Source organism: Ammospiza nelsoni, chromosome 3 (genome assembly GCF_027579445.1).
Source record: "Ammospiza nelsoni isolate bAmmNel1 chromosome 3, bAmmNel1.pri, whole genome shotgun sequence".
Taxonomy (NCBI): Eukaryota; Metazoa; Chordata; class Aves; order Passeriformes; family Passerellidae; genus Ammospiza; species Ammospiza nelsoni.
Genome location: NC_080635.1, coordinates 71016927 through 71033147, shown reverse-complemented (window position 1 = coordinate 71033147; position 16221 = coordinate 71016927). Strand labels below are relative to the sequence as shown.

General features: G+C 37.3%; 1 protein-coding gene across 1 annotated transcript in view; it reads right to left on the bottom strand.

Moving 5' to 3' along the window:
• Window positions 1-16221, bottom strand: part of CD2AP (CD2 associated protein) — a 76609-nt gene that overhangs the window by 3626 nt on the left and 56762 nt on the right. Inside the window, exons 10-16 of the mRNA XM_059467285.1 lie at window positions 14351-14387; window positions 13926-13988; window positions 10470-10629; window positions 8507-8649; window positions 2360-2475; window positions 1458-1544; window positions 654-838 (exon numbers count right to left, since the gene is read on the bottom strand). Coding sequence (XP_059323268.1) covers window positions 654-838; window positions 1458-1544; window positions 2360-2475; window positions 8507-8649; window positions 10470-10629; window positions 13926-13988; window positions 14351-14387 — 791 coding nt within the window. The remainder of the gene's footprint in view (window positions 1-653; window positions 839-1457; window positions 1545-2359; window positions 2476-8506; window positions 8650-10469; window positions 10630-13925; window positions 13989-14350; window positions 14388-16221) is intronic.

Genomic DNA, 16221 nt, shown 5'->3' with positions numbered 1-16221 from the left:
AGGATGCAGAGGCCTTGTTTGTATTTTACAAATGGGATTCACAAAACAAGGCACATGCCCACCAGTGAATTGTTACTCACATCTGTTGGAGCACAAATTTCCACCATCACTCAACACTTCTTACCTACTGCTATTCACCTATCCCAAATTCTTAATCCCAATTTTAAGAGGCTACTTAAATGTTTGTGCTGTTATTTATTATTTAAAGTTTAATTCAAGCTAAAATAACCTAAAATAACATGGCTACTTCTACACAGAGAACAAATTAAAATATAAGTCATATCAATACTGCAAGTACTTGTGCACAGTGTTACACAAGGCCTGTACCATGTATTTATGTCATTACTACAGAAAATTAACTACTTTTCCTTACAAAGAAAGCACAAACTGTTCAATAAATACTTTCAAAAAGATGTAATGGATGCAGGAGTGCCAAGTAGGAGGGAAAAAATATGTACAAATTCCAAAAATACTCTGACATCAAATTTGCATGTATTCAGGACATTTAGTAAGATTAATTTAAATAGAAAAGACCTGAATTTATGTATTAATATGTTATTAGCATAGAATAGCTCTCATTTTGAAGTCTGGCATTGAAGACATTTATAAGATGTCTATATAACCCCTTGCAGACTGACAAAGGAAATATTTACCCATGCTCTTTCTTCAGGGCATCTACTAAACCCATTAAATCATTAATCTGAGTCCTGAGCTCTTCCACAGAAATTTTTTCCTCATGTGCTTCTCCTTTCAGTTGGAGGTCTCCAGGTAAAAAGTCGAGTATGACAGAGCTTGGTCTCTGAGATGAAGGTGGAATCAGTGGGCTGAATGCAGATGGCTAAAAAATAAATTGGCAGAAAGGTAAGAAGTGAAATCTTTATGAACTGAATGCTTACAGCACACAGGTTGTACCAGGATGGGAGCTAAATGTGCATAAATTCCCTTAATTTTCTACCTAAAAGGTTAAAAAAAAGTCCAGTTTGAATGGATTACTGGAGTACATGAGATAGTTACTTTATACAGCTCTTAATTAAGGATTTACCTGAGAGTCCTGTAGTCACTAAAGAAAGTACTTCCACTTCAGTCCTCTTCACTTTAAAAAAAAAGTGATTTAATGGATTCCACTGGATCATTATGCACAAACTTTTGTGCACTCTGCTGATCTGCTCAGTTATTCTGTCTGTCAGGAGACTGAAGGCAGAGCGGATATGGAACTTATTTGGGAAATACCACCTGAGACAGCAGCTCTCACCAGAACTCATGCACTTTATAAGTATAAATGAACTTCAGTACTAAATTTCTTACTATGAACTTTATACTAAATGACTGAGCTCACTTGCACTCAACTACAAGCACTAGCATTCAGATGGTTTCATGAACCTGTACTGGAAATGCAAACAGGATGAACAGAACACCAAGCTGCCTGGTACTCCTCTGGCTCCTTGGTAGCATCATACCTTTTTTGTTTCAACTGGCTTTGGTTTGGCACTTTCTTCTTCTTTCTGCACCTTCAAAATTTTTTCTGGACCCACATTTTGACTTGCCTGGTAAACCATTCATAAGGAATTAAAAAGTTTTCAGAATTAAAAACAACAAAGATTAAAAGTAAATTTAAAAAAAATAAGACTTTCATGTGTTTCTAAAAACGAAATAGTAAAGGGGAAAACCAAGTAACAAAAGTTAAATTGCTACACTATCAAACTTTTCTATCCCTGACAGTCAGAACTTTCCTTCCCCACAATGAGCTGAACTTAAATCAAACACAGGAATCTCGGGCAGGATTTTCAAGCATATTTGCAATCCTTAAGCCTGTGACACTTCTGGGAGCCTGTAGGTGCTTCCACAAAACACAAATGGGCAGTAACTGTAGATGGTAACTGGCATAACTATGCAACATACCCAGTGAGAAAAACTGATTTCAAGGACTCTGCACCACCTGCTTCTCATTATCTGCCAACCTCCCATCAGCACTAAGATCACACCCCTCACGTTACAGCAGCACTAAATTACAAATTTATAGTGGCCAATTGTCAAAGTCACTAGAGACAGTTTCAGAGCCTTGTGTATGTACAACACCTATTGCACCATCAGTGAGGCCAGAAGAGCTGAGCATTTCCTGCAGCAAAACCCCATGGAACAGAAACACTCCTTCAGCTGCAACACAGTTCCAGTTGTTTCTCTTACATTCACTTCCCTTCTGGGCATGGATCTCCCTGCACACAAAACCTACAGGAACTGAACCCCTGCAGCATTTTGCCCTTCAGGTAAATGGCTCAAAAGACTGTTCCCCAATGTAGTCCTGTTTCCTGGGAAGCCAGTTTTTAGTTCCCTACTAGGAGAACACCCCCAAAATACTCACAGGACTACTGCTATTGAAACGGGAAGGCAGCCTCCTACCAGGCATCTTGGGCCGGTTCGCAGTCGGGTGTGACAGATTATCTGAGGTAGCTATGACATCATCAAAGCTTAACAGATCTACAAAAAGAGGAAAACAGAGACCAGCATCAAGACCAGAAAGTTTTGCTGTGTTCTTTTTATCACTTTTTTGTTTACTTAAAACACCAAAAAAATTATCAGAATTCTTGTTGTTTTGAGGATTTTCAGCATATACAACACATGAGGTATCTGAAACAACTGCATGACTTTGACATATCTGGAAAACTCTATTTTCTCCCTTGAAAAAAGATAAGAGTTAATTCAACTAGGACTTAAATTCAAGTTAATTTGTGTGAACAGAAGAAATGCTCTAGCAACATGGCATCATCTGCAGAAAATATGCTTATTACTTTTTCTAAGAACTGCCATATTCAACTACTTGAGAGTATATTTTTTTGTCACTGAACTTGACTTCTTATCACATGAAAAGCATGAAAATGCAAGTTTAGTGACTAAGACAAAAATAAAAGCAAAATAGTAAATTACATAGTGGTGTACTCCACACATTGGGGAAAGTTAACAAGACATTAACTGCACCTACGTCTGTGCAGAGTAGTTTTTTTCATGTTCAGTAGCTAAAGATAATACACAACTTCAAAAAGACTTTAATAAAACACTTCAAAACACCTCTCTTGTACTTTATTCAATCACACAGATCTCTCTGCTCATTAGGCTTTTTATGCTCACACCTCTAGGAAAACTCTCTCTGTCAGATCAGCAGAAATGCTTTACATCCTCTGGGAACAGGCAACTTCAGGAAAAAAAGTTGATAATAGAAGAACTGACCACGACTAGTCTTAGTAACGTAGGTATTTTACCTAAGTAACAACAGGACTTGTCCTTTTCTCCACAAAAATAAATATACTTACCTGGCAACAGATGTTCTGTGAGATTGAGTGGTGGTTTTTATTTAAGTATTGACATAAGATTACAGTTATTATGTATCATTTACAACCCAAATACATGACTTAGTTTATAGACTAAAGTCTATAGGCTAACTTAAATACCACACAGTATTTACTACAGGCACCATAAACAACATTCAAGACTTTGGGTTTGATTTTTTTCATGACCTCTGATTCTTACTTGACATTATGATTTAGCAAATAGAACCTATGATATGTCTTTTCCTGCATTCCCATTAAAGGTCAGATAAGAAAAAAGCCTTGGGTACACTGAGCCAGACCATTAATACTCCTTCAGTGTCTGGATGTCTTAAAATCATCTGATTAACCCAAGTTTTACTCACACATTGTCAAAGTTATTTTCTACCTTTAGGTACTAAGTAGGTACTAAGTTTTCCACTGAATGTTTTAATTGATTTTAATGTGTTCTCTGCATTAATATCCTTGAAGGCCTTAGAACATTCAGCTCCTTTGGACAGCCCTGACCAGACCTACTTCATCACCCATTCCTTTATAGCACGGTTACCAATCAGTTTTGCTGCTTTTTACTTCTATTCAAGAGAATGTCAAGAAAGTCTTGTGTAAGCATGCAATCACACCTGCAGTTATACAAGCAGGGGAGAAAAAAAAGAAAGAAGAAACAGAAGAGTGATGAATGGCAAGCAGCTGACGGAAAACAGGATGAGGGAGAAATAAATGAAAAGGGACTTCTGTTCCAGTCTGTGCCAATAAAATATTTCCTTTAAAACACTGCAAGCAACAGTGACCACAGAGTCATTGCATGGTCTTTACTCAATTCTCAGTAATCCCAGAGTACAAAGCTGTCAGAATCACAAAGGGGTTTGGGCTGGAAGGGACCTTAAAGATCCCCCTGTTCGAGCCCCTGCCATGGGCAGGGACACCTTCCCCTAGACCAGGCTGCCAAAGGGCAAATTAGAATGTGTGTTAGGTAGTTATCATTAAAAAGGTAACAAGAAAAACTTTTATGTCTTTTCCCCCTCATCTCACTAATTTCTGACTTTAAATGATCCTTCTTTTGTCATTCTACAGAAATGACAAATCATTTTGCAAGAAATTTAAGTAAGAATTATAAATTTAGTTGCTATTATGATTGTAATGCCAGTCCTGTCTCCATGAACAGTAAACATCAGGCATATTAAACGTAAGTTTGAAAAAAAAAAATCACATTATTTGACAAGGCTTGAAGACTGCTAGAGTCCTGAACTGTGTACTATTTAAATATAGATAGTGGGATGTTACAAAAACCAAGGACTTTCCCCACATTTCTAACATCTTCTAAAGGAATTTGTTACACCTGAGAGAATTGTTCAACATTAAGATTTTGCCAGCAGATTCCAGTCAGAGAGAATTCTGACTCTACTTGAATTTTTGTTTTTACTTTTCCAATTTATTGCTTTGGTATAGGGAAGAAATTAAAACACAGGTTGGTGGAGATTGGGGTTTGGGCTTTTTGGTGGTGGTGGTGGTAGGCTGATTGGTTTTACTGTGGGCTTAGGGGGTTTACTGATGAAATCCATTGAAAGTTCGCAGTCTACACCCATGTCAATCAATAAAATGATTTATCAAATAGGACTCTTACAGACAGCCTGTCAGCAATTGTTAAAGGAAATCCCATCATAGTGCCAAAAGAGCAATACCACACATCTGGTGATAATCTGGGTCAAAAAAAGGAGTTTCTGATTGAGCAAGAGCACCTTTCTAAGAAGATGAACTAAGCCTAAAGTTACATAGCATGGACTATTAGAAATGTTTCTTCTACAAGCTTACCACAGATCTACCACAGAGCTGTTAGGAGCTTTAACAGGCATAAATAATGAGAGGCTTTGTTAAGATTTGTGAATGTTTCAAGTGTATTCATAGCAGCTTTAAAGCTTAAAAAGCCTTCACAAAAAGAAGCAAAGCTGAAAGGTGGCTGAAGAAATCATGGTTCCACCATCTCACATGGCTGGGGTTTAAATACCCATGATACAAGTGAAATGCATCCAATATTTTAGAAAATAAGAACTCACATTGATCTGTGGAGTAAAAAGATGCCATCCTTTCTAATATTATTCATCTTGCTGAGATTTCCCCCCAGAAATTCAGGGCACAGCTATAAGCTATAAAATATTTAAGTGCCCAGAAGCTTCATGACTGTGTTCTTTGTGTGTACAGAATGATAAAGCCATTCAACCTACATACACCAGATGTACTAAAGGTACTGATCATATTTCACTACAAACAAACACAAAGTTTGGTTTATCAACAGCTCAACTATAATTTTTTTCTTACTTTTAGTCCCCACCAGTTCCTAAAGGAAAAGCCTACTTAAAGTAACTTCTTTAACAGCTAAGGAAAACAGGCATTCAAACAAAAAAAAAAAGTGCATTTTTAATAGAAACCCCAAAATTTTAGTACCAATAATTGCAACTGAAAACCACGTTCACGATGTTAGGAAGAGGATGTGTATGGAATAAAGCATTTGGATTTCCTTAGAGATTGTTATCTTACCAAAATGGAGAAGGGTAGGGTAATTTCCTGACACGTAAGAAGGGAAACATGGCAAACAGGATAGGAAACAAAATCTGGAAAGAAAAGTCAAGGAGAGGAATGTCTAGAAAAAGATTCTGAACAAAAAAATTATTTTACAAAGCAGGAAAAAGAAACATTTGTAGAAGAAACAGAATTGCTTTACATGTTCAGCATGCCAGCACTACAGCTTTAGTCTTTTACAGTACTTGATTCTAATCAAACAGAGAAACATTTATGCAATTTTTCAATTAAAACTTCAAGAGGAGTTATTTCAATGTGATCAATGTTTCTAAACGGTTCTGATTATTTGTCCTCATCTAACGGCTGGTGACAATTTTGGCATGGGATGGGTTGGTTCTTTCATAACAGAATATTTACAGCTTCTTATGCTGAACTGAAAATGGCTCAAACTAAACTTCACTTCATGGTCAAACTATGTTGCAAAAAAACAGGACCCATATTTCAAAAAAAAAAAAAAATCCTAAAAATTCATCTATTCATCTACCCCATGATCATAATCTGAAGATAGGGGAAAGAAATAAAAAATAAAGACTCTGGTAAAGCAGTTGCCAGCCCCAGCCATCTATTTTCCCTCATCTTTTATTAATACCTATTCTAGTTATTGTAAGGTTAAACAGTCTTAGAAGTTATATAAGGACCCAACATATTTTTTTTTTTTTTAATATAGACTGGGCTGCACAGGGTATTATGTCTTTAGCATCACAGTATGCAGAGAATTAGAGCATGAGATTCATTACATTTTACTGGCAGGAGTTTGGATCAGTCCCTTTTCACAAGAGAGTAGGACTGACTTATGCAGATTGTTTTAAGGAATGCCAGTTTGACAAAACAGAGGATTTCTGAAACCTTCCTTCAACTGCAGCTCCTTGACCCTTCTCAGTGCTGCAGCCCCACATGAACTGCTTGAGCCTCCTCTGCTTGCTGTGCACCAAACGCAACTGAACTGAACATTGTGTACCCCTGGGCCCTGCCTAGGTATTAAAATCTTTAATTTCTCCAGAAGCCTGTAAAAATTTATGTTAGAAAAAAAAATTATTTTTTTTAATCAATCTGTGTAAAATTATTCTTTTTCTATCACAGAATATTCTGAGTTGCAGTACATACATCAACACCTGACAACACAGCTATTATGTTGCCGCTCTGGTTATTAAAGATTTCAAGGTAACTGAATGTAAATATATTCCAGCTGTTTTCATGGGGAATTTTTCCTGAGTTTAAATGATACTACACTATACAGTAATACATCAAACACAACCCGAGAGATAATCATAGAATGTATTACACTAATTCGAAAGCTGATAATCATAGAATGGCTTGGGTTGGAAGGGAACTTCAAGATCTTCACCTTCCACTATTCCAGGCTGCTCCTAGCCCCATCCAACCTGACCTTGGACTCTTCCAGGGATGGGGCAGCCACAACTTCTCTGGGCAACCTGTGCCAGGGCCTTACCACCCCCATATTAAAGAATTTTTTTCTACAATCTAACCTGAGTAGCATAATTTCTGTATTAGAGACATACATGAATTAACCTTTCCTCATATAAAGCACTTACACTTAAAAAGCATATTTTAACATGCTCAATGAAAAAAAAGTCAGGAGTATTCTTTTCCATTCCTTAACTGCTTCAGTTCTTTCAATGCATTATTTTTATCTTCCAGATGAATTTATTATACTTTGGACCAACTATTCTACAACTAGAATATTGTAATTTGCCTTAAAAATAAACATATTTATACTATTTTTAAATTTGTTATTACTGAAATCTTTTCTGAGACAAAAAGTTGCATTTGAGATATGCAAGATGGACACTGCAGGTATAATTCACTACAGCTTTTTCTGAAGTGGTTAATCATTAAAATATAAATAATTTAAGAGTTTAGAAAAATATGCCCACAGCAGCTGATCTCTGCCTAAGTGACACACAGAGGTCTGGTATCAGTTGTACTGTCAGTCTAGGCCTAATGGTATCAAGACAGTAGTTCAGAGGTTCTGATCATTAAATGTGGGTGCTTTAAACACTATCAAAGGTTTTACTGAATATATTTAGAATTAAGGAGATGCCAGGTTGGCTCAAGGTGCTTTAAACAAAGCCATAAGCATGTATTCAAATGTACAATGCTCCATGCTTTTTTAAGGTCCCAATTTAAGGTATGATAAAGTCAAAATCTAGAATAGCTCTGAACTAAATTACAGGAGGCCAAAGGTAATGGCATTACCAAGAATTCTGAAGTTAGCTAGAAAAGCAGTTATCTGACTTGCAAAAGCAGAACAAACTGAACCAGCCATTAAGAAAACAACTTCATAAAAACTCAAGATGAAAGTGGCAGCAAAAAAAGCAAGCTTTCAAATTAGAAGGACAAACCATTACCTCTGTCTCCCCTCCTACCCACTGTTCCAACCCAGAGCTCAGCAGCTACCTGCAAATACCCTGCTGACATCTGCTCATCCCCTCCTGACTCTTACCTTCAGCTGCCTCCAGCACTTCTAAAAAAATACACAGGCATAAATGAACTCAGTGGCATTTTGAGTAAATCACTCAAAAAGCTTATTCCAGCCCTGTAAAACACAGCAATCCAAACAGAGAGGCACAAAAGAATATTTCTTTTCTTACCTGATTCTTTAGAGCTCTTTACCACAAGTGAATCTACCTCTACTGATTTTGGTCTGAGTGGCAATGGTTCAGAGTCTAACTTTGGTTTTGCTACTGGCTCGACTTCAGATTTCGGTCGAAGAGTAACAACTTCTCCATTAGTTCTGTGGTAAGGAAAAAAAACAAAACAAAACCTGCCTAGTCAAGAGATGAAATAGTTTAAAAGGGAAAAATACCAAGAATTAGAAGCAAACTGAAAAATTATGGTAGATTTTATAACTTTCTAAAGCCTTGTTTTAAAATCAAGGCTTCTTGAGATCAATTCTACTCCTATGAAAACCAATTTTTCTGCTCCATCTCTTGCAGAGTTGCTAGATGTACACAAAACCCATGTGAAAATAATCCAGAACTTTTAGGACACACTTTGGCATTTCAGTTCAAAATATTACACTTCAAACAACAGGTGAGCTAAATAATACTTTCACTAATACCTCTTGAAATAATTCAGAAACTGACCCCTTGACATGAAAGAAAATTTCCTGTACAGGAAAAAGGGCTGACAGGAACAAGGTATTTCTTGCTGGATATGGAAAAAGTCACCTTGTAGCTTTTGTTCTACTATGCATTCCTTCCATATCTGCTCACATCTTTCACAGACAACAAAAATCCCAAGAACAACAATGAAAAAAATCCAAAGTAGTGCAACCTCCACCAAAATAAATAAAAAATAATAGGAAACATTTTCCTTTACAGATCTTGCCATCACAAACCCATGCTGACCAGGCCTGATTATCTGGTTGGCCTGTACATGTCTATATATAAACTGTGCCCCTTTCATTAATTCACCTCTCAAAGCCTGTAAAAGTTTTATTGCAGTAGAAAAAGAGATAGCAGCCTGATCTTCCTAAAACAATGCTAAACACTTTAAGACATTTAAATATCTCTAAGATTTAAAGGTTTCAATTATCAAGGCCCACAGCTTACTACAGACCTCTATTTAACTGCATATGGGCATCCCTTTAGAACAACAATTATTTTCTAAGCTGGAAAACAATATGACTTGTGGTTTGAAAAAAATAATCTTTACTTGGGAAAGCCTCCAAAATACCAAGTGAATATAACATAATTCTATACTGAAAAGTTATTTAAGGCGCAAGCTCTTTGATGTAGCAGCTTTATTTGCACAAGGCCAAGTGTAGCACAACCTCATTTTCTCATGGTTCTTTCAAGCCAACATCCCAAAGGGACAGTTACCAGTCAGCTGCTGGTTTACACTTCTGGGTAAGGGCCTAGAAACTGCTGCAGTGGAGAAAGAAAGGAAAATTCTATGTGTGGGAGACTGTATGGATGCAAAATTAGTTATAGTGGAAGTTTCAAACTCATGAAGAAAAAAAAATTAAGCGGATCTAGAAGAAGTATTTGTATCTACTTATCCAGTAACTCAAGGGAGAAGGCTCAAGAGTAGAGAATCTGAATGTGGTTCTGTAGTAAGTGCTCCCTTCCCCAGGAGCAGACATGAGTACCACAGTGAATACCTTTAGCACAGGTACCTGTGCTCAGTTCTTCCTTTCCATCTATCTTAGCCCATGCAAAGTGTTCAAGCCTTGAACATTGAGGCAGCTCAAATTTTCAGGGTTTTTTTCAACACAGTAATAATTCTCAAGGGCCATGCCCACATTGTTTTATTCCACCCTGTTACTGTAGCTACAGCAGCAATCAGATGAGCAATTTCATCTGCACCATGGTCAGTTATGCTCTAATGCTGACTCTGAGATGCATTCAATGTCTCAAAGGATTTGAAAAGCCTAAGTTCACCTTCATAAAGACTTGGAGAACTAAGACAATGGTAGGTATAAGGCAAAACTTATCCTTGCATCCTTTTCACCCTTAAAGCACACATTTCTTCCCAACTCATCCATGAGGGAAGAGCAAACAACAAATCAAACTGACTATACTTGGTGCCTGCAGTTTCAGTGATACTGACTTGGATGCAGGTGATGGCAAACCAGGTTTGTCTGGACGTTTTGGGTGCAGGAGCCCTGCTCTCAGTAGGCTGTTGGTCTTGCTTGGAGGAATCGGCTTCTTGGGTGGTACTTGAGGAGCTTGTGGCTTCAAAGGCTTCTGATCCAAAGCTCCTTTTTCATCTGACAGAGGAAGTCACATTTTAAAAACTCCACATTGTCTAGAATTCTTACACTGCTAATCAGTTAGAAAGCACTTGCTGTCAGAAACGCCTCCTCTGAAGATCAAAATGAAAAATACATACGCAAGTGTCTTAAATGACACCTTATCAAAACACACAAATTACTTACCTGAGCTCAAAAAGATTTATCTAAGAGTAAGATAAATCTTCCTACTGACATGAAACAGCAGTAATAAATTATGGATTCACATTATTGCACTGCAAATGACAGGTAAGAACCAAAAATCTATGTACTGCTTTGTCTTTTCTACAAATTCATTTGATTTTCTATGAAAGAGGTAGGGGGTTTTATTTTGTTGTAACTAGACTTCTTACACACACAAACAGCGTAATTTATCTATGGATGAAGGGGAGGAGAGAAATGAATTTTTATCTGAATAGTTGAATTTATTTTATCTCAAGTCTGCCTTGCTACACAGAGATGGAAATTAGGTATGAATAATACAAAAAAAAAAAACAAACAAAAAAAATAACAACAACAAAAAAAACCCCTTATTTATTTGTTTAATGACTACATGATCTAACTGAATCCTGTCCAAAGGAGCTGGCATACAACATACAGGACACTGAAAAATTCAAGCTGCCTTACAAGCAATAGTTGAATAGGTTTGAACCCGTGTGTCCTAACTCTACCCTGCTGGATTAGCCAGACCAAACTTTTTACTTTTCCCTGTAAAACCATGCCACAGTTCAATATACACTAAGTACTGAATATTCTAAAAAATAATTGTTAGGTTACAGCAAAGGGTTACAGTTCTTTACAGTTACTGCCCTTATAGGGCAGTAAATCAGTAAACTGGGATGGAGAGAGTGACCTTCAGCTTTGATTCTCCCCTTCTGCAATTTGCTTTTAACCAAGTATTGATCTGGTGTAAATTGTTTATATATGCTATGGACCTGGGAGCAGGGGCTGGGTATTTGCTTCAGCTCCATGCCAGCAAAGTGCCTGAACTGCCAGGTCTAGGACTGATTCCCTTTGGATAAGTCCTGCAGCCACTGAGCACCCTCCAACCCCAAAACAGGAAGAAGCCGACGTACTTTCACAGGAGTATTGGGAAGCAAACAGATCCTAGAGACACTTCTGCCAAAAGCATTGCTCAGGGGCAGAACTGTCTTCCTGCTCTGGGACACTTGAACACCAGGAGGAGAAATGAGCCAAAACAAACTGGCTGCCATCTCCCTGCAGTGTCTCAGCATGCAGCTAAGAGCGCAGGATGCTGAAGCAGTGGAAGGATTTGCCACACGGTGGGGCTGCCTGCCCTGTGAAAAGCAGCACACCAGCAGCAGCAGCCACTCCTGCCTCCCCACCCAACACACAACACTGCCAGTTTTAACGCCCAACACCAGCCAGCACTAACTGCAGATCAATCGGCTTTATTGAAGCTGTGCTGAGCACAAATTGCTTTTAAGAGAGTTCATAAACAGGGCAGAAAAAAATGCTGTCATCAAACCCTACTCCTGAACTCTCATCTGTCAGTTCTCCTTTCTAATACTCCAACTCAGAATCTGAATATAAAAAATGTCTATAGCTAAGTGGAGTAAGTTAATACCAAAGGCCAAGGTTCACCATGAACACAGAAACTGGGCATTTCTGCTGGACAAAATGGCATGTCTTTTTTGGATTTTGCTTCTCAATGAAAAAGAATGTTGGCTAAAAATGAATAGGTTAGGAAATAGAAAATAGAAATCTGAAGACATTTACACTAGAAAAAAATTTCTACATGACAGACACCACTAAGTGCCCTTCACTATAAATACAGAAACACAGAAACTCTAATTTTTGATCAATATTTGATTGCAATAAAGACAGATTAGTCTCCCAGCAGGCATAAAAAATGACATGGTTTGATAGCTTCTGATTAAAGCTGCTCAATTAATATTTTTTTCCTGAGAACTAGTTACAGAACAATTTCATACTTAATGGATTCAATTACTAGTATTAACAGTGCTATTTTTCCACAAGTCCAATTGCACTGATAAATGGGTGTATCTTCCAGTAAAACCCTAGTGCTATCTAGAAAACTAATTCTTATGACCTGATCTGCAACTGAATCCTTAACAAATTTTTCCTCCTTCATTTCCTGTAGCTCAGTAAAGAAGAGTTCTTTACCTTGTAATTTTTTAAAAGATTTCACATTCCTATGTTTTTTGGACGGTGTCACTCAATATTTTTGCCTATATTCCTCCATGAACAGTTGAGCTCAACTATGCAAAGATTAACACTTTAGTCCAAACAAAATTAGTTTAAAATTAAACTGGTTTCAGTTTAGAAGTATTTAAAAGGAGCCAAGAGATCAGCATTTCTGGAATCATACAGCTGATCTTAATTCACATCTGAAGACATTGCTCCAACAGATAAAAATTACTCTTTGGTCATATACAGAACAAACAGAAGTGACTTAACAAGTGTTTTTCATATTCAATACCTGAGAGGGTGCCTTGTTAAAATGGGGGTTATAAAAACTGCCCCCAAGGAAGCCAAGAAACCCATCAGGAGCCACACTGGTAGAAATGCTGGTCAGCCACAGTTCTCCATTCACAGGACAGAGTGGTTTTGTAATTTGGTTAAGCTGCAGGATTTCTTCTGCAAGGCCCAACCAACACATTTGTTTAAGCTTCTCACTTTTAAACACAATCAAACATTTTCACTTGGCAAGTTTTTTCAAACATGGAAAGAAGCCTTTTAGAATCTGTTTGGGTGACAACAGTAGCTTTGCCTCTGGAAAAAGGCATCCTTTAAATTTTAAGAATAAAGCAGTAAATGTCTCCAAATTCAGTGGAACTTGAAAATATGGAATATAGCAAGAATTAACAAGATAAGAAATCTCCATTTCTGAGACTGTAGCATCTATCTAAGGAGTCTTGTATCTGTTCTGTGTAGCTCTTTCAAAATACTTTTGACCAGACTGATTTTTGCAGCAGCTGACCTTTGCCTTTCTAATAACTTACTCCTGCTGCTCAAAACTGCAGCCACGGTCACAGAACTACACCTTCAGAAATTTAATAGTAACTATGTTACTGTGCAACACAATAACCAATCTTCAGAATGTCATGTAATAACAAGAAATAAACATTTTAATAGAGTTTAACAATTCCTCTAACCACTCCCAAGACATTTTTGTAACATCACAGACATGACAATTTCAGCAGATGGTATCAAGGGAGCTTGTATGATGGTTCCTGAACAGAGACCCATTGCCAGAGCAGCCAAGTCAATATGAAGAAAACTGCCCTTACCTTTTTCTTCCGCCCTCAAAGAAAGGAATTTCTTCTCTCCAGCTAGCAATTCAGGTCTTGAAGCTGAATGCAAATGCAAACCACAGACATTTTTCAAAGAGCTTTAATTATCTTGGTCACTAACTAAAAATAAGACTAATGCCAAGTTGTGTCTTCTCTTTTGCAAGGACTGTAATACTGTTTATAAACACTCACTTGAGCCCAAAAATGGTGAGCCATTGTTAAAATGACTCCAAAGTAGGCTCCATCAAAATTTTAAAAATATACAGCAACAGCAAAATATATAAAGTATTAAAAGTAAGCTTGAGGTGTGACTATGGCTGCATTACTAAGAAATAAAAAACTCCTTCTAAATTTTCTTTTGAAGTCATACACTGCTTCTGCAATTTAGTATTTTCTCAGAACACCAGACATGTACTACATACCGGGACTTTTAACTGGAGGTGGAGGTTTCTTTGGCTTCTGCAAAATGAAGGGGAAAAAACCAAAGTCAAACAAGCAAGCAAGCAGATATTCTCTGTATCCAAGACAGCCTCATTTGTGTTTTGTTTTGCATACTGTAACGTGGAGCTTGTTTACCAGCTGATTTCAAAGTATTTCACAAAGGAGGCAATCAATTCAGACAGGAAACACAAAGACCTGGAACAATTCCTCTGGTATCTCCCAGACAACCAGTTATAAAAATTCAGGAACAAAATTCAGGTCTGTTGAAATTAAATCAGTGCTTCAGCAATGTGCATAAACAGAGGAGAAAAAACCCTAAATCCAGTAATTTCATCTTTTGTAGTCCAAAGAATTGCTCTGATCACACTCATTTTGATTTCAATATGTAAACCTCAATCTTAGTACAATACCAGTTTAAAAGAGTAATCAGGTAACTTTTTAAACCAAAAACATTCACTTTCACTAAAAACAGGTTTCTGAATTGAGTATCAGAGGAATGGCTCCCATTAACTGACTTTTAAACTGGCGTAACTGTAAGAAAAAACTAATAGATGCTGGCAGCATTTCTCTCAAAGACTGCAGTTACATCAAAAACATTGTTTTGAGCTCCCTTATCATTATATTTAAGTGGGAGAGATGGACAAACTATGCCAGCCATTAAAAATGTACAAAATATCACAATGCAACAGTTTGTGCACTGAAATTACTATTTTGAAACAGTTACCCATCACTTTTTGATACACTTGGAAGCTGAATCTCTGTCCTGCTGAAAGGAGACTGGCACCTCCCAGGAGAGATCCCAACCACTCATACTTGGAAAGTGATTCATTAAATTGCTTTAGAAGAGGGGCCTTTCTGGTTGTACTAAGGACAAGATTCCCTGATAAAATGATACAAAAGCCTACAAAACTACTTGTTCTTCACACAGGTACTGCTGAAACCATACAGGCTCTCTGTAGCACACCGCTCCGAAAACACCCTGCAGTGGGAATTTTTCAAACATTTGCTATGGATGGATTTCACTTCTGTGCCCCTACAGCTATTGAATAAGCTCTTTTTAATGCAACAAGATTTTATTCTAATGTGTGAAATGTAACTAAGCAAGCAGGAGAACCCATATTCAATTTCTTTCTCTGGTTTCAGAGGACACAAAAGCAAGTGTACCTAAGTAACAAAATTCTATTTTCTTTCTTCCCAAAAAAGTAACTACATTATCCAGCTGTGCAGCATTGCTGCCTGTACGAAAAACAATTAAACAGAGTCCAGCATCAACTTGCCATTATACAGTTCTGCTCTGTTTTTTCATGAAGTCAGTATCAAATAGCTGATTATGATCACCAGCCATCCAATGCCTTGAACCTGAAAGCTGCTCAGTGCAAGGTGAATCCCTGTGCTGAGACACTGCACACAAAGCAGAATAAAGGATCAAAGCAGAGAAATGCTGTTTAGGGTAAAAAAATGGTTCCCCCCTCCCTCTCTGTAGGAAACAACTCTATATTGTGAAATAGCAACCCTACCTACCCTCTTTTCTTGTATTTTATGGCATTTATGCCACCCTTGCACAGCTGAGAATCCATCTGTAAAGAAAATTCTGACTGGGGGTAGGTAGGTTTCTGAGTATGCAAGGCAACTCAGGATAAATGATAAATTAATAACTCCTGATCTGGAGCTGAATCCATTCCACCTGGGGCTGATGTACATTTGGGAATTAAAACAACCATCTTTGCTACACAAATGTGACAGAACCAAAACACCACACTAATCTCAACAAAAAAAACCCATTGTAAAATGAGGACCAAAATTATAAGATCATTGAGAACCACATGAAAACATGAATTTCTATAAGTTAGTA